The sequence below is a fragment of the Drosophila sechellia genome, chromosome 2R (genome assembly GCF_004382195.2).
Source record: "Drosophila sechellia strain sech25 chromosome 2R, ASM438219v1, whole genome shotgun sequence".
Taxonomy (NCBI): domain Eukaryota; kingdom Metazoa; phylum Arthropoda; class Insecta; order Diptera; family Drosophilidae; genus Drosophila; species Drosophila sechellia.
This window is the reverse complement of record NC_045950.1, coordinates 16,543,429-16,566,282: the sequence shown is the minus strand read 5'-3', so window position 1 is coordinate 16,566,282 and position 22,854 is coordinate 16,543,429. Positions and strand designations below refer to the sequence as shown.

The 22,854-nt window shown below is 42.7% G+C and overlaps 4 protein-coding genes across 4 annotated transcripts; 1 reads left to right on the top strand and 3 right to left on the bottom strand.

Annotated features, from left to right (window-relative positions):
- Positions 1-7,739: 7,739 nt before the first annotated feature.
- LOC6610072 (protein transport protein Sec61 gamma-1 subunit) lies at positions 7,740-8,279 on the top strand. Its single transcript, XM_002034652.2, has 2 exons — positions 7,740-7,913; positions 7,969-8,279. The coding sequence occupies exons 1-2, from the start codon at positions 7,861-7,863 to the stop codon at positions 8,231-8,233; spliced, it is 318 nt and encodes a 105-aa protein (XP_002034688.1). The 5' UTR covers positions 7,740-7,860; the 3' UTR covers positions 8,234-8,279.
- A 5,747-nt stretch (positions 8,280-14,026) lies between these two features.
- On the bottom strand, positions 14,027-15,948 carry LOC6610071 (general odorant-binding protein 57a). The gene is made up of 2 exons (XM_002034651.2): positions 15,753-15,948; positions 14,027-15,700 (listed from the first exon to the last, which is right to left on the bottom strand). Exons 1-2 carry the CDS (start codon positions 15,924-15,926, stop codon positions 15,254-15,256), a joined length of 621 nt encoding a protein of 206 aa, XP_002034687.2. The 5' UTR covers positions 15,927-15,948; the 3' UTR covers positions 14,027-15,253.
- A 68-nt stretch (positions 15,949-16,016) lies between these two features.
- LOC6610070 (general odorant-binding protein 57b) lies at positions 16,017-16,770 on the bottom strand. The gene is made up of 2 exons (XM_002034650.2): positions 16,655-16,770; positions 16,017-16,596 (listed from the first exon to the last, which is right to left on the bottom strand). The coding sequence occupies exons 1-2, from the start codon at positions 16,748-16,750 to the stop codon at positions 16,234-16,236; spliced, it is 459 nt and encodes a 152-aa protein (XP_002034686.2). The 5' UTR covers positions 16,751-16,770; the 3' UTR covers positions 16,017-16,233.
- Positions 16,771-16,775: 5 nt separating this feature from the next.
- LOC6610069 (general odorant-binding protein 57c) lies at positions 16,776-17,419 on the bottom strand. The gene is made up of 2 exons (XM_002034649.2): positions 17,263-17,419; positions 16,776-17,200 (listed from the first exon to the last, which is right to left on the bottom strand). Exons 1-2 carry the CDS (start codon positions 17,314-17,316, stop codon positions 16,805-16,807), a joined length of 450 nt encoding a protein of 149 aa, XP_002034685.1. The 5' UTR covers positions 17,317-17,419; the 3' UTR covers positions 16,776-16,804.
- Positions 17,420-22,854: the final 5,435 nt, after the last annotated feature.

The window sequence follows — 22,854 nt, the reverse complement described above, 5'->3', positions numbered from 1 at the left end:
TTTTTTTTTTTTGTCTCGATGATGAAAATCAGTTAAATTTATATCTGCGGTAAGGGAAAATTCACACAAACGCGAATGCGAATGCGGCTACGAATTTTCATTTTGTTATTTTACAAATACGTAATTTTGTTTAGCGTAATTGCGGCTGCAATTGAAACCGAACTCTTGATTGGAGGGTACAATGTACACATGAAATTCGCGTGTAGACGCCGAAATGATTGTTGCAAATTTGATATTTGCGTTTTAATGAAGCCACTCTTTTTGTTTGGCCAATCGCTGATAAGCCGGGCAATTCGAAAAAGCCGATTCCATCACTCGATTGCATTCAAAATGAGATTTTTGGTTTTCAATTGTATCCGCGACGCCGGCAGAACCGAATCATAGTTAATGAGCCGCCAGTAGACACGCCCGTCTCCTCTGTCCGTTTTCCAATAAAGCTCGAGTGCATACAAGCTCGAAAAAGGGCAGCTGCAAAAGGGCCAAGTTGAGTGTACTGCATGTGGAGAGTGTGTGAAGTGGGTGTATCTGCTGGGAAATTTATGAGAAAATGCGCAAATGGGCTTACTTCACAGCGATTTATTTAAATTATTTCAAGCGCGCGCACAAAACGGAAATTGTAAGCGTTTTACGAATGAAACCTAAAGGCCCGAAAGATTTTAGATAAAAGGCTATAACAATTAAAAGCTTAAAAAGGTTGTTTTTAATGAAATTTACCCAAAAAATAGTTCAGTTTTTTCGTAGGAAAAAAATGCAGGAAATTCATTAGTTGGTTGTTTGCGGAATGCATAAATTAATTAGATGCCCACTTTTTATGCTGTTGAATAAAATGCTTTAATTTGCAACTAGTTACATTTCTCTTTAGCAAATTTATGGGAAACTGCTCTCAAAAACTGTCACACTTCTCATCTTAGGTTAAGCATTCAGCTTTCGGTTAGCATTTAAAGTTGGTAAACACTTTCCTGGGTTGGCCGCCATTTGACAGGTCAGTTAATTAAATTTTGGTTGCTCAGCTGGGCATTGGTATTGTGGCATTGTTGTTGCACTTGGTCCTGGCCAATCCCGATGTCCTTTAACTCTTTGAGGTTTTTCACTCGGCCAAAGTGACTGCAGTCATGGCTTTCCTTCTTATCCGTGGTCTTTGCTCTCGTTTGTCTCATTCCATTGCGGCTTTCCCGATCATTGGTAATTTACGCTTCACCTGAACGAGAGTCGGAAAAATTCCGCCTTTCTGCTATCTTTTTTCCACTTGCGGCTTTTCCGACGCTGTTTTTCCTCATTGTTGTTGTTTTTTTTTTTTGTTGACTTTAAAATTGTGCCATAGGTGCGTGCTGGAGGCTAAGCTGCTTATCCTGCCTAGGGTGAAATGCGGTTAGGACTCCTGGTCCTTGGACTTGGTCTTTGACAGTGATTGGTGCCAGTGCTAGGGATTTATTTATCTATCAAGAGCGTATTTATTGTCCCGCATTAAAGGTGGGCTTGGATGGAAAAAAATATATGTACATATACATATATATAAAAAGGAAAGCCGAGACGAAAATTCCAATTGGTAGGATGGGGGAAAACTGGGCTCAACTAGCCGATTGATCACTATTTTTTGGCCTCATCATACATCTTCACTTTTCATTTGCTCAAATCAACTGTGTGCGTGTGCGTGGTGTGAGCAATCCTGGTCATTTGACACTTTCCCTTAGCGGGTCATACAATTTATTTCACTTTTATCAGACATCAAGACATATTGATTTTTGTCTTTCTTGGGAACCGAAAAACATTGCCATCAGCTGGAGCCCACTGTCCATCCGAAGGAAAAAAACAAAAAACGGTTGGATTGGCCTTCTTATGAGGGTCATATGCCTATGCCTCTTGAACGTAATCAAAGTTGATTGATTACGTGAGCTCATCATCCGGTTGGGTTGATGGCATGCTGGGAAACTTTCCTTTCGCTCCAACCCCAAAACTCAATCTCGTTAATTTTTAATCATCTTTTTTTTTTCATGCGCAAATTAGTTTTGACATTCTGTTTTGATGTGGGTGCCAAAATATATTAATTAATTCCCTGCGCTCAGGTAAATCCGCTTAGTAACTAACCAATTTCCAAGAAGGTCCTTTTTGTCCTAAGTGTGTTTTGCCTATTTGTTTCATAAGCTGCTTTGCGTTGTCTAAATGTTGGTCATCCTCCCCCCAAGTAAGGGAAAATACAATCAAACCCTGCTATTTAACTTAAGAAGTGGTGTTTTCTATTTGTTTTTGCAAAATTAAATTTCATAAGCAGAGTTATGGCATAAATGCACTTGACCTCAAAGCAAAAGCAATCAAAAAAGAAAGCGCTCAGCTGCTGATGAAGACACATTTCCCACCTCCCTCAGGGAAAATCATTAACTGCAGGGAAGGACGCTGTGATTTGCAGCGAGAATCCTTGGCATTCGTGAACGAGTGACAAACTAATTTCATTACGAGCAGCTGGCACCGACACGGACAGGACATTGTCTATATCCCCATCCCTATCCCTATAGCCATACTCATTCCCCGAATCATTCCTCTCAGCCCAATGAAATCCGGTCATAATGCTTGTAATAATAATCAACAGCCCCAGTGGCGGGGTGAAGCCAGAGCTGGAACCCAGTGCAGCCCGAAGATGATAAGTAGACACGGACCTGGACACGGACACTTGCAGCTTTGCGGATCTCCGGCTGGCCAAGGCAATTGCCATGGCAAAAATAGAACAATTTCACTAAAAATAAAAACAAAAGCCAGATAAGTGGGCCAGCAGCGGATCGGCGGGGGCGATGAGAGGGCGTGGCATTCTGGGTGTAATATGTGCACAAATTGAAAATAAAGTTTTGGAACAAAATGTCGCACCGGAAATGAAACTCGCAGCATGAGACTTGGCTTGCCACATCGCCCCGTCTCTATCGCTCTCTATCTCCATCTCTAGCTGTCTCTGTCTGCGGGAAAATGTGTAGCGAAGCGTGTAAACTGGATATAAAGCCAGAGACATTTGGAGGCGTGGTCGGAGGATTGGGAGATTGGAGGACAAAGAGGGTGGCAGCATTGTTTGCCACTATTCCGGGACGCCGAAGGAGAGGGACGAACATCTCTGATTCCGCCTCGGTCTAGGCGGAGTCTGCGCCAGTTCAGCCTTTGCCATAATAAAAGATGACATTTTATAGCAGTCATAGCCATGTTAGCTGAGCAGGGATGCTCTCGGATTCTCGGTGGTTTTGGGCCTTTGGCCTAGTCGCCAGATGCCGGAGAAACCGGCAGCAGCGGCAGGAGGAGCAGCATCAGCAGGAGCCGCCGTAGGCAAGTCGAAGACACAGCTGCAAAAGTACATAAACCCAGAAATGTCATGTTTATTTTCATTTCATAAGGAAATTGTCTGTCTATATAGTTTGGGCCGGAGCAGCACCTGGAAAAACTTTACCAATAAGGAGGCAAGAGGCGTTCCATGGTCTAGTGTTTTTTATGAGCTTGTGTGGAGGGGGTTGGGGGGTCTCATAAAGTAGCGGCAAGCTGAACGATTTACGGCCAGGAAGCAAATTTATAGCCCATAATTAGCATATGAAATGGTTAAGTGCACCACAAATTGCACTTCAGTGTAGTGCACATGAGTCTGAAATAAAGCAGGCTTTAACCTATATTAAATTTAATTCGAGTCTGTTTTGCGGTCGATTGATGTGGGTTCATCTTCGATGGAAACTTTCAAAAGTGCACACACATTCTTCTTCCGCCAACGCACAGTCTTCTAACATTTTACCAACTCGCTAATGGCTTAAAAATCGGGCACAAATTATACCCATTAAATATTCAAATTTCGGTAAACTTGGGCGAAGCACTTTGCCACTTTTGAGGGACTGCCACAGGTTGAATCTTGGCACACACGCTGCTCCGGGAAAATACCCACTCATCTAATCGCATCGTTAACATCATCAGCAATTTCGCCCTGTCATGGCCGGAACAATGGCCAAAAGCGTATGGCTGGAAGCCCCTTATTCCGGCTAACCATTTAATCATTTTGTCACACATTGGCCAAACAAAACGGATGGGCATTTCTGGTGGGGAATTAAATTTTAGCATATGTCATAAGGGCTTAGCCATGATTTATACAGCGAAAGGCATGCCATCAAATGTCGGGATAGAGCTTGTAATAAAGGATATTAAGCAATGCCCCAGAGAACGAGGATCCCAGCTACCAGATAGCAGATACCACGGCCAATGTGAAACTAAACGATTCTGCGGAGCTCGAACAGCAGATGCAGCTACATCGGCGGGACAACATGACCATTACTCTTCCGGGGGTCGTGAAAGGAGAATCGCAACTGCTTCATATATCTTCATTTTAGCAGCGCTTGCACTGTGAAAAATTGACCACGATTGCCCTGGGAATTTGGCCCTACATCGCGACCAAATCTCGCAGTGTATTGGCAGTCCTGGCAGCTCAGCTGTGCACAAATTCGCTTGTGTATAAATATTTATATATTGAAATGCAATGCGAATCGATGGGACTGGAGTTGAAAGCAGTGGAGTTGCGAGCCAAAGCGCTGGAGTTTGAGTTCGAGCAGCTCCAGTTGAATTTCAAGCAATGTGCCGCAATGCAATCGAGCTAGACGAAATTGAATTTGCAGCAAGTTGCTCAGGATTCGGCATCCGCATCCGCATTCGCATCCGGGTCCTCAGCACAGTTTGTCCTATTTGAGCATGCGAAAATGCGATTTGAGTCGTAGCCCCCTAGCCGCCGCCCGTTCGCCTTTCACTTCCTGGGCTGAAAAAGTTTTCCATCGGTTGTTGTGCTGCCAGCAGCCTGCCTGCCTGCCTGCCATTTTTCCCTGGTGGAAAACTAGGAGCCTGAGCTGTGACAAATCTTTATGCAATGTTGCATGTCCTCTGATTTGCCATGATGACATGCTGATGGAATAAGTAGAGGAACGGCAAACGGAACTAAAACTATGGCTGTGCCACTGCCACTGCCACTGCCTCTATATATCCGAATCTGTATCTGCATCTGCATCTCTAGCCGAATCCGTATCTCTGTGCCGTGTCTATCTGTCTGTGCCAGTGATTTGCTCGCTGAAGCGTTAAGCACAAAAATTGGTAATGGCTGTGGCTGTCCCGTTTTTGGCAATCATTGCGCAGGTTTTATATCTTTATGATGGTTTTCATCCCTGATACGTTTTCGGTTTGGCCAAAACCGCAAAATGCCATCGATTTGATATGTGGCCCCTATACGATGCTGGGCGCTCCGAAACATAAGATTCAAGTTCGTTTAAGCACAGCTTCCCTCCATCTCTGTTTGATTAAGAGTTGTTGAAACTTAATTAATTTCTTTACTCTTGCCATTTGGCCACAGATTTTCAACAAGAGCCTCCGGCGAAAGCAGCTTATACACATCAAAAGACACTGAAAATTAATCAGACATTCAGACCCTTTCTTAATTCCTTGACCTGCATGCGAACTTTGCTCGCACAAGCAATTCATTCGCTGACTCCTATAAATGCATTAATTTGTTTAAAAATGTGATTTTCTATATACAAAATGAACACGAAGCGAGAAAATATTGCAATAGGTGAGCCCCGCAATCCGAAATGTGCGAGTGGAAACTTTTCATTATAAATTGCGTGCCAGCTGTCAACATGGCGGTGTTGCCCCAGGGCCAATTGAAATGGATTTGAGAAGGGAGGGGGTCGGTTGGGGGCTTGTGGGCGGCAAAGCGAGTTTGAAGGCTTCCAGATGGAAGGACTATGATAAGGGGGCGTGGCACTGGCAGTTGAAAGGCTAATTTTGCACATTTGAACTGACATCCATGAGGAGCAAATGCGTTGTGGGTTATCATTTGGTTAGTCCCTTCCAGGAATGGGCTGGCCGGCGGTGGGCGTGGCAGGGCAGGCAATTTCATGGTTAAATGATTCAGAAAGAGAATTACAAAATTAGGCCTTGGCCCAGCCCAGCCCAGCGCAGAAGCCCAACCCAGGACCACCCGGTTAACACAATGTAATTAACTTTTGCGCGACTGCCTCGCCCTCTCAATATATTTGATATTTATTTTGGCCCTCTGGGTGCACTTTGGTCACTCGCCCGCTGACAACTTTGGTGCTCTATGGAGAGAGAATACGCCGGATGTGCTGGCCATCTTCCTCGACCTCGCTTCCCCCCTCGATGTCCCTTTTCGAAAGCAATTTGAAACAAATTTTATTGCCAAAGTTTTTGGAGCACATGGAAAATTGTTCAAGTGCCACCGCAAATAGAAAAGGCAAAACCGAAAAAAAAGTTACCAACCAAGATGCCGTTTCTAATCCACAATTAGTCCTACACAAAACTGCTCTTGGATTACAAATGAAATGAGATGAATTTTCATGGGAATTTATAGTTTGATTGTGAAGTGGATAGCGTAAATTAAACGGCTCGATATCATGGTGGTGCTGACTCTTAAAGTTCGGCCTTAAAATCTCTTACAGCTGACCCCAAAATCGGGGCAATCGGGGGGCCCAGAAAGTCCGGAAGCCTCGTTGCGCTTCATGACCAACTTCAATGGACGGCGCACAGTGCGTATGCGTAATAAACAAAACAACTGCAGTAACAATCGTCCTTGTGCGTGCGTGTGTGTGTGTAAGTGGGCTTTATTTAAATTTACAACCAAGCAGTCGGCACTGTTGAGCTTTCCTACGCACACTGGTCATGCCCCGCCCCCTGATCGCCCTCCCCACTGACCCCTGCCCCCTCCCCGACTTCACCACCGCAACAACAATCCCTGAAAAGGGGCGGCTGTGCACGCCCACTCCCTGGGCGCACATTGTGCTCAGTGTTTGGCGTTTGCCTCTGTTGAATAATAAATTGTATTTTGCGGCATTTAAAAGCAATTTTTTAACATTTTTCAATCTCAATGGCAATGCCTGAAACGGCAAGCACGCACACCATCATAAATATCCACAAACACAGGCGCACAAGCGATGGCGATGCCACATTCACATCCGTATGCCTACACAGGGAAATGTAATGGCTCACTAATGTCGATGAAGACATTTATTTGAATTTATTTTTGAAACATATGTTTAATGATTTTATATAACCCTACATATATTTGTAAGTAAATATATAAGTTTCATTACACCTTGTTTGCTAGAAGCAATTAGCACACAATTTCTATAAGCTTGAATTCCGTATGTTACTCAAAATCATTTAATTGCTATTTTCTGACAGTGTACTTATATACTTGGTTGAGCCAAAGAGGAGCCCGTTGTGGCACAGTTTTGTCTACCAATTTTGCAGTGAATTGTCCTGGGGATCTCTGAAGCCAAGGCTGTCAAATCGTAGCAACAACACCACCTCTCCACGCACCGAGATGGATAGAGATAGATGCAGGAGGAAGTGGGACGGGTAGCCAGAAAGGGGGGGCAATTTTTGGCTTAGAGTTGGAGCTGGAGAATTTGCAGACTGGCTCCCCCTGCATTTAGTTAAGCTTCAAGTGAAGACAGCAACGATTCGGCAGTGAAACAAATTGCAGCATTTAAGTTCCCATCCACCTACCACCACCCAGCTCCACCCCACTTCTCCACAATCTCTCTGTTCAGCTGGAGTAGGAAAACTAGTCGAAAATGTTCGTACTTGTGTGTGTCCAGAGCTGGCAAACAATTTGCGTAAAGTTTGATTATGTGTGTAAACCGACCAGTATTTTCCATTTCAAGTTGCTACACTTTGCATGTGCTAACAATGCTGCCGGCTATGTTCGGCACAACAGCTGCCAATTATTAGGACCGAATTTCATGTCGATCTCAAAAGGCCGGTAGAATTTGTTCGAATGCTCGGACAGAAATTTGTTTGGCGCAAAACAAGCGACTGATATAATCAGATATTCGAACGAATCGTAAGATGGAGCAACTACTTTCTCGTCGACGCAGATACAGGGCCAAATGTGCCAAAAGGTAGATATGTTTTCAAATACTATCGCAGCTTGGAAATCATTCATTAAATCTTCAGGGGTTTCCGCAAATTCTTACCCGATTTGAAGTGCAAGCCTGTGGAACGCATAAGATGCCATATTAAGGATCTGCTGACCTTGTTGCTTCCCTCCTCGGCTTTTTATAAGAACTCGTTGCGATTCTACAAGCGCTGCACAAAACCAGATCGTCAGGAGTTCCAGCGTATCAGCATTGCCATTGGCGTGGGATTCCTTATCATGGGCTTGATTGGATTCGTCGTAAAGCTGATGCACATACCCATAGTCAACATCATCATGGACTGAGGGATAATGCTCGAGTGGAAATAAAGATTCAATTCCACTGCTTAAAGTCGAGAAAGTTTTCTGGGCTGAGGCCAATGTCTCTGGAACAGAGACAAGATGGTTGGTTTGACCTAAGGGTGTGAAGGAGATCATCCCTTTCCTTGCCAGGTTTTTCTTTAAATACGTTTGTTGCACTTTTTTACGATTCAGGAATCGCCTTATATGTATTCAATTTAAAGACTCTTAAATTTAATTTAAATTGCTTCAGGATTGCTGGATTTTAAATTACACACAGTATTACTTTGTCGGCATACTGCATTGATGTGCTTGCCAACAAACATGCGTTACAAGGGACCATATGTGAAGATATATCTGCCAGATAGTGACTAAGGTGTTAAATGGTTTCCAGGCAGCTAAGGACAGGCTTCCTTAAAGAAGTACTCACCTGTTCGGCTGTGTTCTTTTCAAAATGTATTCACGCAAAACTAAAAATTTCAACTGCTCTTTTTTTTTAGCAGGATGGCAAAACTTGTTGACCAAATCAATGGACGAAGCTTTTATCTGAGCACTGGCAGCCGCTGCAGAGGGAATCAAGAGCCAGGTCCTTGACGCATCAGTATCCATATCCCTTGGACTCTTGCATGTGCATTGTCGCATGTGTCTCCATTTGCTGCTGTTATGTTTTATTGATGAGTCTCGCAAACCAAAATTGATGATGCCACGATCTCCCCGTCCGCATCCTCATCCTCATCCGCATCCGTGTCCTTGTGGCATTGCGAAGAGCACAGTCGAGCTGCCTTGTTGTTCCCGCTGTTGCCGCCGGCAAATGGCGAAAATTTATTCAAAACTTCGACGCAGTTGCATCCTTTAACGGCCCGTTCGTGCAACAGGCGTCAAAGGAGTTGATGAAGGGAAATTGACGTGGTCGGAATTAAGTACAGGCATTCTCGCGGGAATCGCTGGAAAAGTTGAAACAACTCAGATATTGAACGAGGCTCCTTGAAAATGCAATGAAAAATGGTTATCTTCGCATTTCTAAAGCTCAAGACATCTCTGTGTGTAGCATTAAGCTAAAAGCCTTCATTTGTGTATCTTAGAATGGTATTAAACTGTATTACATTTTATGTGTATTACATTTTATACTGTATAAATATAAACTTGTAATTATGTACACTTCCTGTGAGGTCTTGCCTAAAATTCTAGGATATTGTGCAACAAAATCTATTAAATGAGAAACATTTCCGAAAATACTTTGTTTATTCATCATGAGCTTATAACAAAATCAACCGAACCTATTATTCCATATGTAGCCAAGGAATTTAGTTAAAAGCTAATTTTGTTCTTGGGGCATACAATCGCATACTTTTTCATGCTGTCCCTTGGCTGCCTTGTTCTAGTTCTCTCTTCTTGATGCATTTTAATTAAAAGTGAAGTGCGGCCATTAATTTGCAACTACAAATTACACTCAATAAAACATGTCTGCCACACTGATTTTTCGGCACGAATCGGGTGTCCAAGAGCGAGAGGGAAAACCTATACATGTGAAGTGTGTGTTGGAGGGAAAGAGGTAGAGCGAGAGAGAGAGAGAGGAGGATAGAGAGAGAGAGAGAGAGAGCGAGGCGGGCAATCAATTTGCACTTTGACTACAATTACTGATTTTCGACACTTCAAAGGATTTTATAAATTGCCATTTGCTCTCAGCCCTCAAAAAAAGTTCTACGTTGCTTCTCAGACTTTGGCAATTTGTTTTGGCCTTTTCCCTTGCCCACACACACACACATTCACACCCACACACTCACACACCGAGACGGACACATGTGTTTTTTGTTCTCATCTTGATTGCGCCTACCATGTACAACTTTAATTAACTCAATGTGCGACTCCTGCGGCCAAATGGTCCAAAAAGCCAGGACTTGAAAATAGTTTTTGCGTTGCAAAAGCAGCAGCAAATGGAGCCAAGAGTAAATGGATTTTTTGTTAGTTTGGCATGCTGCAAATTAGGTTTTGGATGAATGGATAACCTAATGAGGGACACCGAATCGGGCTAGACAAGGTGGTAAAAGTTAATGACACACTTGGTCACCAAAGTAGAAGCTATATCCCCTGGCTGATGACTTCGTAATTTAGGCCATAATTGTGGCTCTGCAATTTCCAACGCAAAGCGCAGATTCACGCGCAAAGCGGAAAACATTTTTACACATATGACTGACGCTGATTGCGTTTGTCACGTCGCCGAAATAAAATTGCTGTGCGACCCCAAAAAATGACGGCTACGCAAACCGAAGAGGTGGCGAAAAAATCGCCAAAAAACTCTTATAGACCACAGCTTTCAACTAACCAATACCCCTTACCCTACGCTGAGTTAAAGTTACTCAAATCTGTTGACTGCATATTTATCAACAGCTGTACTGTATATGGGAACCTAAAATTTTACATCTGTAGCAATGGGTATAAAATTTCAAAGAAAAAGTCAGCCTTTTTTGGTTCTGGTTCTTGTTGTTCAGTTGAACTCCTCTGGCATTGTACGTCTATATATATGCACACCTCATCCCGTTGGCTTTTTTGGGGCCTTTCTTGCATCTGCGCCAAAAATCGGTTAGCGGAAGCGGAATTGCAGTAAAATCGTCATCGATGAACTCGGCGACCTCTTTACGCATGCAAACAACCACACTCATACGTCCGGCATTGCGTATACGTAACGTGCGCCAGGCGATTGTCGCAGTTGCGGAATATTTGCATAATTTAGCGATTGAATTTTATGCTCAAAAGCAAAGCGTACAGCATCTGCTTTCCTCTGCCTACATAAACGTACATCAGGCGAGAACGAGGCTGGAGTCCTGGTATTGAGGAGCTTCATCCATTTCGCTTTTCATATATTAATTATATAATTTTTGCTGCATTCGGTCGTGGCCAGAACAGCTTCCGAACAGCAGCATCGGCATCGTTATTGAGCCGATGATGAAGATCATTCTTGCCGGGACATGGACAATAATTGCATGCAACATAATTAAAGCCATTAAAGCACTTAAGCTGCCGGAAAACCCAGGACATATGCCAATGGCCGTGCCCATAGGCAGTCGAACGAGTTGGGGGATATATTCAACGATAGAGTGGCAGCCACTGGTCGAGTCATGTTTGCATATGCATAATTATGATGAAAACACATTTAAGTGCATTTAATCGGGCGCATAGCCAGCCTCGAAGGGGAATCGGAACACCGGGAGGGCGTTTGGGCCGAGGATCGTGGTTTTGGTCGACCTGGTTTGGCAGGTGGCTTATGGCCACGGCCCACTGCAAAGGCTTTTAACGTTTATTGGTTTTTATTTAATATTCCGTGCCCGTGGCGAGGCCGCAAGCATATTAAATTCATAGAAACGGATTGCTCAATTTATCAAGCATCAGTCAAAAGGCATATTTAAGTTAGACGATGAACGGAGTCAATAGTTTGCTTTAATTTCCGTTTCCGAATCCTGTAATAGATTAAATAAAAACATCATAACAGTTTTCTTTCATTTTACACTACAAATTGCATATAATATATGCAAATATGGATTTTATTTAAACATCCTGACTGAAACTTTTTACTTTCACCATTCTACACATATTTATTTTATATTTTCCTGCACGTACTTTTACTGCTGACTTTCGTTCTTATTCGAGCAGATTTCCCAGAATTTAATACTCCAGAAATCAAATTTAACAAATAAAGGAATTCATTTGATATCAGCATTCAATGCTAGAAAATACAAACTTCGAATGGCAGAAGAAATTCGTTTGTTGGCCGGGATGGTTGCATTCGAAGTCGTCTAACAAAGGCTGTTTGTTGATTGGCACAGTCAGTGTGGAGCAAATCCTTTTCATAGCCGATGATATTGAAATATTTACCGATTTGCCTACTGCAAATTATGTATGCAATTTAAATGAAATTATTTATGTGCGAAGATTTTTCAAATATTTATACCAGACTAACAAAAGTGCATACACAAGTTTTACTTTTATTTACGAGTACGTGTGTTGGCCATTTGTGGGCAGTTTTTGGCCACTCGTTGTTTGTCTCGTCGGCCCGGCCGAAATTTAATTAAATCTCGGCGTGGCATTTCAATTTCATTTTCTATTTACACTTTGTGACAATTTTTACGCGTCAAGTTCTCTGCTGCATCTTTTTGTTTCGGTGCGATCCATTGTTAGTTTTTGTCCTTCTTTCAAGGGGGCCTGGAGTGTGGACCCTTCATAAATGTTGCATGAGCCGCACTTCCCGTTTCCTGTCAGCGCATTTCGCTTTCATGACAATACAGAAAAAGGCCAACTGAGGAAGCAAAGATTTTTGGGTGGCTAAGCAGGAAGCTCAAACTCTGAAGTTGCCGGAAGTTGGGCTGTTGTCATCTCTTTGACCCACTATCGAGTTGCCAAGCATTTACCCGGCCAATAAGAAGCGTTCGAAATATACAGCTCTTCGGGTCTGCCCCTCCGTATTGACCCATTATCAGCTGTCCGACCTCGGAAGCCATCTGGGCAACATCTGCGGCAGTTTCAATTACCCGCACTTCCACTCAGTGTCACCTCGCGCACTCAACTTAAATATTTATAAAGTTTATTAATGCGCGTGGCACCTACGAGGATAAAGCCAAAAGACAAAGAGCCGTGCAAGACCAACCGGGAAGACGGAAAGAAAAATACAATTATAATTATTTATTATGCGACAGTTTCCATTCTGGCTATCTGCGTCTCCGCGGCTCCTTTGTTGCACTCTCTGCAAACGAAAGCGAAACGAAACTGTCGCGAGAGTTGGCCATAAATCATTTATGCAGCGTGTGCACACACACGCTGGCAAAACGACACTGAGAGAAACATTTTGAAGTGATACATATGGGTTGGAAGAGAAATAACTTTAAATAACAAATTTTGTTCTTTTAACTGAAGCTACTAATGACTGCTAATAAAAATTTATTTAAAATATTAAATGTGAAATAAAAACCTTTTACGGAAGTAACTATTTCATGATATTTCTCAGCATTTTATAGATTTGTTTCCTGTGTACGCATACCCATACGCATGCTGAGTATACAAAGTGGCATAAATCAACTTACACTCGCACACCTACACCCTTCACTTGTTCGTGTGTGTGTGGGGGCGAAGGGGGTGGCCTAGGGGATGAGTGTCGCGGGGTCTTCAAGACGTGTCTGCAGTCATATGCAGAACTTGCAAAGGGTCCTCTTCTCCTCCCACCAAAGTAAAGACGCTGCAGAAAAAAAAACGTGGAAAACTTAAGCGCCCCGCTTCGTCGCCTTTGCGTCTCTTTGCTTTTCCATATCCAACACCCCTCCCCCCCATTTGTATCCCTGCCCCCTTCAATTTTTTTTGGGATGCATGTCATTGCCGTGTGTGTCTTTTGATAAGCGCACTCGAAGCAACAGAAAGTGTAGCGTGGCATAAGCTGAAGGCAGGGTAGAGGTAGTTTAAGTTTTCCTCGCTGTTTTTTCCTGCCCTTTTTTTTCTCTGCCAAGCACTTTATTGACAGTTGCTGAAGTATGCAGCACAGTGTAAGTTTGCCCGTTGAATTTAATTTCTGGCATGTGTGCTGGGGGTTGTGGGTATGATTAGATTGCTTTTTGCCAGGGGAGCAAGTGGGGATGGACTCTCAACTTTAAGCAGCAACTGGTATTGATAGGGTCAAAAATATATGAAAAAGAAATGTATATTTTTGGAAACTTAGCATTGCATGGAAAGTTGGGTTTTTTAAGTTTTTTTTTATATATATTTTATAAAAAGAAGGCAACAATACTTATTTTAAATGGTCAATTATAAAGACAAACATTTCGATGCCATTCGAAGCTTTCCAGTTGTTGTATTACTATTATTTATATGTTATACTCGAGCTCTGGGATGTTGAGTTCCATTTCCACTTAATTTAAAGTATTTTCTTATGTTTTTATCAATAAAAATTTCTACCAAATATTTTTACGTGTTCCCACCATCGACGCAAAAACTCATTGGCCTGCGGGCTGAACCATGTTCGTCTTTTTTCATCCTTGTCGGCCAGAGCAGGCAAACGTTTTGCGTATGTTTATCCGAACTTCCGTCGATTTACCAAATTATAATTGCACTCACACATCGAGAGGTGGGAGTTCCTGGCGGTATATGGGGTGGCAGTTTTTGGGGCGCAGCACTCGGTACGTTTACAATGCACTTCCGCCCCATTGTTGTTTTGCATGTTGACATGGTGCAGGCAGCACCGCCAGCGAGGCAGCCAGACATATTACTCATACGCCGTGTTGTCGCTGCCCCGGTTGTTGGGAGTGTGCGTGTTGACAATCATGTATTCGCTGGTTTTTCTGTTCTCCGCTTTATTTTCTCTTCTTTTTTTCTGTATCGCCGTGCTGTTGCCACTAATGTGCCACGCCCCTCGGCGGCGGGCGTTAAGTTAAGCTGACAATCGAAAGCCGAGAGGTGGCAGAGCGAACCAGTCAAGTGTGTGGGCGTTGCACGCTCGTCTTTTCTTTCAGCCGATGCCTATCCCTGATCCCGATCCCCGAAGCCCCATCTCCACGAAATAACAATGGCAGCGGCATCAACAGCAGCTGCAACAATGCAACATGACAACTTCCGTTGCATTCGCCTGCCGGCACAAAGGAAAGCGGCAAAAAGTCGCACACAAATAAACACTCATACGCCCCGTGGAAAACTGTAACGGAATCGCATTGTGTGGGGGAAAATGTTTTTTCCTGCCCGGGAACGACAAAAAATCACACACACACGCACACCCACAAATCGGAGGCAGGTCCTGAGAAATATGTAAAGATTCTACGCACGGCATCAGATTGTAGGAATCTATCTGATTTGCAACGAATCAATTATTATTGTTATGTGTTAACCTGCTGCGTGATTCCAGGTCAAAGCAATTAATTGGATTCCATTCGGATCGGTTTGATTTGATTCAAGCGCCCTGCGGCACGCCTCGTGCAATTTTAATTAATTATGCTAATAAGCCCGCAAATTAAAATTATTATATATTACTGTGGCTATGGCGACACTGTTTTGATTTTATAAATCGATGGTATCGTAATCAAACAGATCCGCCTGCTGTTCGGCTATTAGTCCACCGGTTTCCTCTGGTATGTGTTCATATGATGCGAACTTGATGGCTGAATGTCCGGATTTAAATGCACATATTACCAATTTGTAGACGTAGGCACAGGCTTCTTGGGGAGCCTTCTCCATGCACTTTGATATGGATACCGCTGTCTCACTGGTTGCTTTCATTGATTTCAGATCGACTTCACCCCGAGCATTTAGCCATTTGGTTGGCTCCCTTTCCAGTTGACACTTAATGTTGCATTTGTGCTTCAGCTCGACATTTTCCTTGAGGACATTATCCAAATTGTCAATATCGTCAAACTTCTCATACTCCTCAATGGTTATATTATTGATTTTCAGACAATCTATAAAATCGTGATAGGTTCCTTCGAAAAAGTCAAAGGGTTGGCTTTCCTAAAATTTATTTATTTGTAAATCAAATAATGGTAAGTTTTGTGTATCAAACCTTAGCTTGGCTAAGCGAAACAACGATAAGAAGCAAAAACGTGGCAAGTCTAGTGATGAACATTGTTAACTTCAGACTGAACAGTTTTAGATGAGTTTTCCACTTATTTAAAACAATTGCCACTGAGTTGAAAGACCTGTTATGCGGAATAGTGCCTTGTAACTTTAACTTCATGAGATTGTAAATCAATCATTGGTAGGGCAATAAGCTAAGCGTCAATATTTTCCCTAGGTTTTATGTACCCATAATTTAAAATCATTTGAATTATGCGACAACTTTTTGTTTCACTTAAAATTAATTACTCGTTTCAAATAAGTTAAACACAGCTCTACTAAACGCCTATCTGACTGGTGTTAGGTAAACTCGTTTTGCTAGATTGCAATTTTAATTTGGATGACTTTTACAATCACTCGTTTCTAATAGTAACTCTTATGTGTGAAAATTACTAATTACTGTTTCCATATATTTAAATAATTGACAACTATTCCGAATCAATTACCGGATGGCCGGCCTTAAATGCACACATCACCAGTCTAAAACTGTAGGCACACGGTTCTTCGGGAGCCTTCTCCATGCACTTGGTAATGGATTTGGATGCCTTATCGGTGGTATTCATCAGATCCAGATCCATTCTGCCTTGAGCATTCAACCATTTCGTTGAATCCCTCTCCAGCTGGCACTTAATATTGCACTTGTATCTCAAGTCGACTTTTTCGTTGAGCAGGTAATCCAAAGTCTCGAGTCGCGCGTATTTCTCGTATTCTCCTATGGTTATATTATTAACTTGTAGACACTCCTGAAAGTCTTTCCAATTCCAATGAAATATATCAAAGGGGTGGCGAGCCTATATAGTTCGTCGAAAATAAATCAAAAGCTTAGGCACAAATAAATTTCAATACCACCTTGGCCAAGCTGAACCATAACAAAATCAGAGGCGCAATAAATACAAGTCTGTAGATGAACATTGTTGAAATGAAACTAAACAGTTGCTTGTGCATTTCCCACTGGCATAAAACAATTGCGTTTAAGTTGCTCGACCAGTTTTAGTACGATTATTCGTTTAATTTGTTTGTATTTTTCTCCGCTTCGGTGACCTCATCGCTCTGTTTGAAGCTTTCAGTTAGACAAATCACCATCTTAAACGCATATTCGCAATGATCTTCCTCCTCATCGTGGATTTTCTTGCAATCGTAGAGAATCTCTCGCAGTTCATCGCTCACGGGCTCAATTTGATCAATTTTATCCACATCCAAATAGCCATTGGTGTCCAGCAGATTTCCCTTCTCCCCTAGGCAGTGGATGAAGCATTTGTACCTTCTCTCCGTGTTCTCGAGGTCATCCTCTTCGGAGCTGTTGCGATCGATGAGTTCCTGGAACTCAGCCTGGCTGATGTTATTGCTGGCCAGGCAGTCTGACACGTAATTGGTTTCCTCCAGAAGTGAGAGACTCTATAATAGAAACCATACTTTGCAAATAACTGCCATATGGAACACTTCTCAGCATTGATTACCTGTATGGAGACCACGCTGACAGCCAAGATGCTTATTAGCCCTAGCTTGAACATTATCTAACGATTCGCAGAATCTGCTTCAAAATAAATATGGACATGGGTTTTCCTAGCACAGTAGCACCTCACGATAAACTGTTACTCTCAGAAAGGCGGTTCTGAATTTTATACAGACTGGCTTGTGGCTAATTTATGGCGGCTATCTTATCTGTATCTAGTTAGCTAGTTAATTGGGAGCAACTGGTTACTGTATACAATATGAACCATATGGAAGTACGATCTGTCGTGCATTTAATTGAGTCTCAAAACTCGGAACTGAATCAGCTTGCATTGAGCTCGCGTCCAATGATTGATTTTCATTTGCAATTATATACTTTTACAAATTTTAAAGGCCGGCCACCAAAGCTTTTCCGGCAAAACTAAACACACACAGCGCAAAGTTGCACGTAAATTTCATTTTGTACGCAGTGAAATTCGCATAGCATTTCCTGTCAACATATTTTGCAACACTTTTGTTGCAAAAATGAAGCGACAACTGCAGCGGCAGGAGCAACACAAAGCGACAAATTGCGTTGACAGTGGGTGGGAATGGGGTTTTGGTTTGGAATGGTTTGGCTGAAGTATTTTTTTTTTTTGGTTTTTTTATTTGGAGAAAAGACATTCCTAACTATGCAACCCCATGCAACTGTAGACAACAAATGAAAATTCCAAGAATATTCACATTCGCAGTGAGTTTTGGCTTTTGCGGCCGGGACTTTGTCTGCTCTTTTCCAGCGACCTCCTGCTCCGCCAAACCGCTTGTCGCGTTGTTTACTTTGGTTATTTACGGCCTGAACAATTTTTTTTGGCCCTCTTTCTTCTCACGCTGCATACTTTGGACGGTTGCCAAAAAGGAAATATGTGTTGGGGAAAATTAAAAATTTTTATGGTCATAGCTAGGTGCTAAACTGTGTCCTCGGCTGACCCAGCCTGTCGCCTCTAGTCCTGTCAAGTCCTGCTCCATAATTGCGATGCCATTTTGCCCATTTCTCAGCCCATCAATTTTTGAGGTTGTATGGAAATTTCGCATTTTCGTGAAACACGATTTCGCTGTTATGGGTTTATTTTGGGCGAAATTTGATTTTGTTGGACGGGCTTTAACGCTAATTAGTACTATGAAATGTTTTTGGGTCGATAAGCAGTTGCATAATTTACAGGTGGACATGCAAAATGGAAACGTGAAATAATGCCGATGTTCGAATAGAAATCAGATTTAATGGATTCCATAAATTTGGCATTATTTCTGCCCAATGGTAATTGAATATCAAACTTTTTGAAATTTAATGAGCCCACGCAAAAAAAAATAAAAGTATTGAACCTTCACTTCACTAAAGTTTCAATGAAGGTTAACAAAAAATGAAAAAAAAACTCTGACTTTCCTCTGACAGCTACTGCCATTTATTAAACATGTCAGGGGGAGCTGGTGAAGTTTCTTTTCCCTATTTTCCCGCTTTTTCAGCTGTTGCCGCTGATACCTTTCCGGAAAAGTTGCCACAACAAAAGGAGAACTAGTGAAAAAATATGTGTAAAAAGTTCTGGCTGCTTTGCGTAATAAAAATAAATAGTAAGTGACTTCAATATGCATGTCACGTATTTTGCATGCACTTTGATGCCACGCCCACCCACACAAAAGCCCGCCCAAATACATTTGGCACGTGCAGCAACACAATGGAATTTCTCGAAAAATGCGTAAAATGCATAGGGATGTCGGTGGGGTGGCCATTGCATAACCGAAGCATCTTCTGCAACTGAGCCGCGACTTTGACTTCGCCAAGACATTGCAACAAATTAATGAACGAACCAAAATCCTGCATCCTGCTTACGACAATGACCAGGTTTCCCACGTTCGTTTCGGTATAGAGAACCACTTAGTAGTTTACATTTATCAATTAGGTCGAAATGGAGAGCAGCAGTGTCAGCTGCCAAGTTCATCGCATTGCCAGTTAGGAGCCGTTCTCGAAACCACTGTGGTGTGAATCGCTTCTCCTCCAAGACAAACAAAGTCGCGGAAGTGGGTTCACATCCTGGAATATGCAAGGGCCACGCAGCAAAGGAGCTCCTCGCTCGAGAAAGCTGCATCTTTGGCCGGCGGCAAAGCGAAGTGAAAAGCGGAGCAGAGCAAGGCAAACCCACTTCCCCGGCGGTAATTACAAAATTTTTAATTAAATGTTAAGCGTGGGATGGACGACTTTAAGCGCTCATAACCGAGAACAAGCACGCCGCGGAGCTTTAATTCGCAGTCCGCGGTGGCGACAATGAAGACGGCTTGACTCCCAGATGAGTTCTGTTTATGCCGGACTTTCGCCAGTTTTTCACAGCTCTCAGTGAGATTTGCACGGCTCACTGCATTCGGTGGCAATTTTCCCAGCCAAGCAAATGAGCCTACACGTGGTAAAGATCCATATAGTACGTTATATAAAGAAATTGCTTAATATAATTATATGAACATAAAATAGATGGTATATTGACTTTAAAATGAAATGCATTTTTAAATATTTTCTCTAGTCAGATGATGGATTTGCTTCTGTTGCTCTGCTAGTATTTTTACGACTTTTATTATTCTAATTCCATTTCCCGCTTACATAAGGGTGCCAAATCTTCGTATATAAATCGCAAGTCCAATTTTTTTTTGGCAGCAATCGGGGGGCTTAAAATTGGAGCTTAGAGCTAGCTCGTGTGCGAATAGTTTTGGCGTATTTTCAGAGGATGCGAAGGGCGAATGGAGGAGAAAGCGTTTGTCTAACTAAAAATAAACCGAGTGTTAAACGTGGCTTACACACTGGCCATTTTTATTGCCAGCCTGGTCCGTCAGCCGTGAATAATCGCATTAGTTGTGAAATTAAAAATTACAAAATAGAATAGATAAATCCGCCCACGGCTGGCTGGTTGACTATCTAGGTGGCTTGAGGTAAGCCTTTTGTTGGCCCAAAGGCAGAACTATTAACTGTCCCCCACTCCGTTGTGTGCCACATAAATTCGATTAAAACGTCCTTTTTTTATGTTTTTGAGCGTGTGTGTCCATGGACTTACTGCTAATTGAATGGCCGAGTCCAAAGAGAATTAGTTAAGCCAGTTTGAGGGTTAATGTGCTGGAAGTGACCCCCAATGTATCCAACGGGGTCAAAGGTGGGTTGGCGACTTTTCTAAGGGGGCGGCGAGCTCATTATTCTCGAGCAGGTTACCATATATATCCCTTTGAACTGACAACCTGGGACACTTATGCATGCTTTTTTATTGCCTACTTTTCAGGGCGGACGCCTCAGCTTTTGAGCCAATGTCCTTGAGGAATCTTCAATTGTATATAAATATCTTTGCGATACTGGTGTTCCTTTTCGTCATGCATATTTTATTCACAGCCGTTGACCAAGATGTCACAATTGTGATGACGTCAATGCGAAGTCCTGGTGTAAATTTAAATCCAATCTCATGGCAACGAAGAGGCAATGCTGGCAAAAAGATGAAGAGAAAATGAAGAAGTGAAATCAATTTCTTTTGTGTGTCGTTTGAAAGGCTTCAAATGATTTTCAATTGTTGCTGCATTGACAATTCACCAAATCGAAGTGGTATATTTTTCTCTCCACTCAATAAATACAAGGATATTGACTTTGTCCGTACGAGCTTCATAATCGGATTTTCGTGTTAAATGATTCTATTCCATGGCTTTTATGCTCCTTGCGCCTTGCCTTGCCTTTGGGTTCAACTTCGACTGCATGGGTTCAATAAACATTCGCACAGGTGACTGCCTGCATTGTGTATTAAATTCCAAACACTTAACCCCCTTGACTGCAACTGTCTGCCGAGTTCGCTGGCATGGGTTAAACAGCACTAGACGGCGACTCATTACTTGAGTGCTAAAATGGGTGACTACTTTTGCTGCTGCTGCTGCCTTTTTGTGGCAATATTTGAGTGCGCTTTCTACAGTTTTTAACTTGAAACAACAACAGTGAGTCAAGTCCTTCTCATGGTCCTCGTCATTTTTCTTCCACGCGCTTCCTGCTCCCCGCATCCTAGATCCCCGAGCCATGCTGCTCATGCTGCTGCTGCTGCAGCAGGTGCATGTTGCTGCCCCGTTTTGTTTGCGGCAAAGTGCGCACCGAGCGTCATTGATGCTGACGTTGATGTTGCTCTAGCTGTTTCTGCTGCTTTTGCGACTGCTGTTGTAGCTGTAGCTGCTGTTGTTGTTGTCGTCAAGCTGCCACTTGTCACATGGCAACAGTTTAGTTTTCCACACACACGCACACACACACAGCCACCCGCAGTTCAAGCCACCTCCACACGGCCACCCACACACTCTCAAGTGAGTGCAAGTGCCGGCTCAAGTTGCACTCTTACATGCAGCAAACGGAAATCAACCCAGAGCACCCAGTCGTCGGGCCAAATGAATAGAGAAGCTCCACCCACTCAGCCCACACACCCACCCACTCATCCTCTCCCTCGACCATCGTCTGTGGCAGTCAAAGGTCGCCGTTTATGTTGTCGAGCTGCTTTGCGGCACAAAGATCTGTGGGTCTTTGGGAACTGTGGTTAGTGTTATAAGAGCTAAAAATGAATATTAAATATTCAAATATATAGATAAGCATAATTATAACGCATTTTCGATGACCTGGTTATGTAACTATAGTTAAATTACTAACTAAATAAGTAGTGATTGTAGCAAATAGCTAAAGAAAACTCAAAAAATGCTACATAACTACCATTATATTTATAAAAAAATACTATTTTTGCGATATATTCTACGAGGTATCAGATAGTCCGGATTCGCCTCGCACGGCGGAGTGGGCATTGTTTTTTGTACTGTGCCACTTTTCGTTGCTTTCCGGCTGGCTGCCTCCGTCCGCTCGACTGGCTCATGTCGAAAGGTCATTGGAACAGTAAACGGACTGCAAGCCCACTTCCTGCCGGCAACATGCCACATAATATAGTATGGTATGCTTGCAAATAAAATTGGTCACTTTTGCAATCCACACTCGAGCCAATTTTAAGTGCAGACAAGCCGCAAGCAATTTGGACCCCCTTCGCCAGCTTCTCATTTGTGTGCATTCTTAATAATTTTGTTATTTTCGGTAGCATCTGGATCTTAAGTCAGAGAAATTGTGTACGTAATTTGTGGAAATATTAGAAAAATCCCAGGAAGGAGCTACAAATTGCCAAAAACAATTTGTCTTCACTTAGTGCTCCTTTGGCTTGTAAACAATTATTCATTTGTTTTATGTTTTCTATGTATTTTTCTCATTTTATTTGTCATCTGGCCGATGGATGGCCGGGCTGCGGGGCAATTGCACTTTAATTCTTTAAAAGCTGACTTCCTAAGAGGCAAAGTTCGAGGAGTGATGCATCCGAAAGTGGTGTTGCATCAAAGGACTTACGATAACCCGAGCAGCTGCAGGATGAGCCTTAACTGCTTCGCTTTCTTTGGGGGGCTGGCAAAATATTTGTGTACATGTGTGCATTGTTGCATAAGTTGTAAAAATAACCTGCTCCACACTTGCCGGCAAGCAAACATGGAAAATATTTTGTTTCGATACGTTGCCTTTGGGCCAAACTCATTTAAATGCA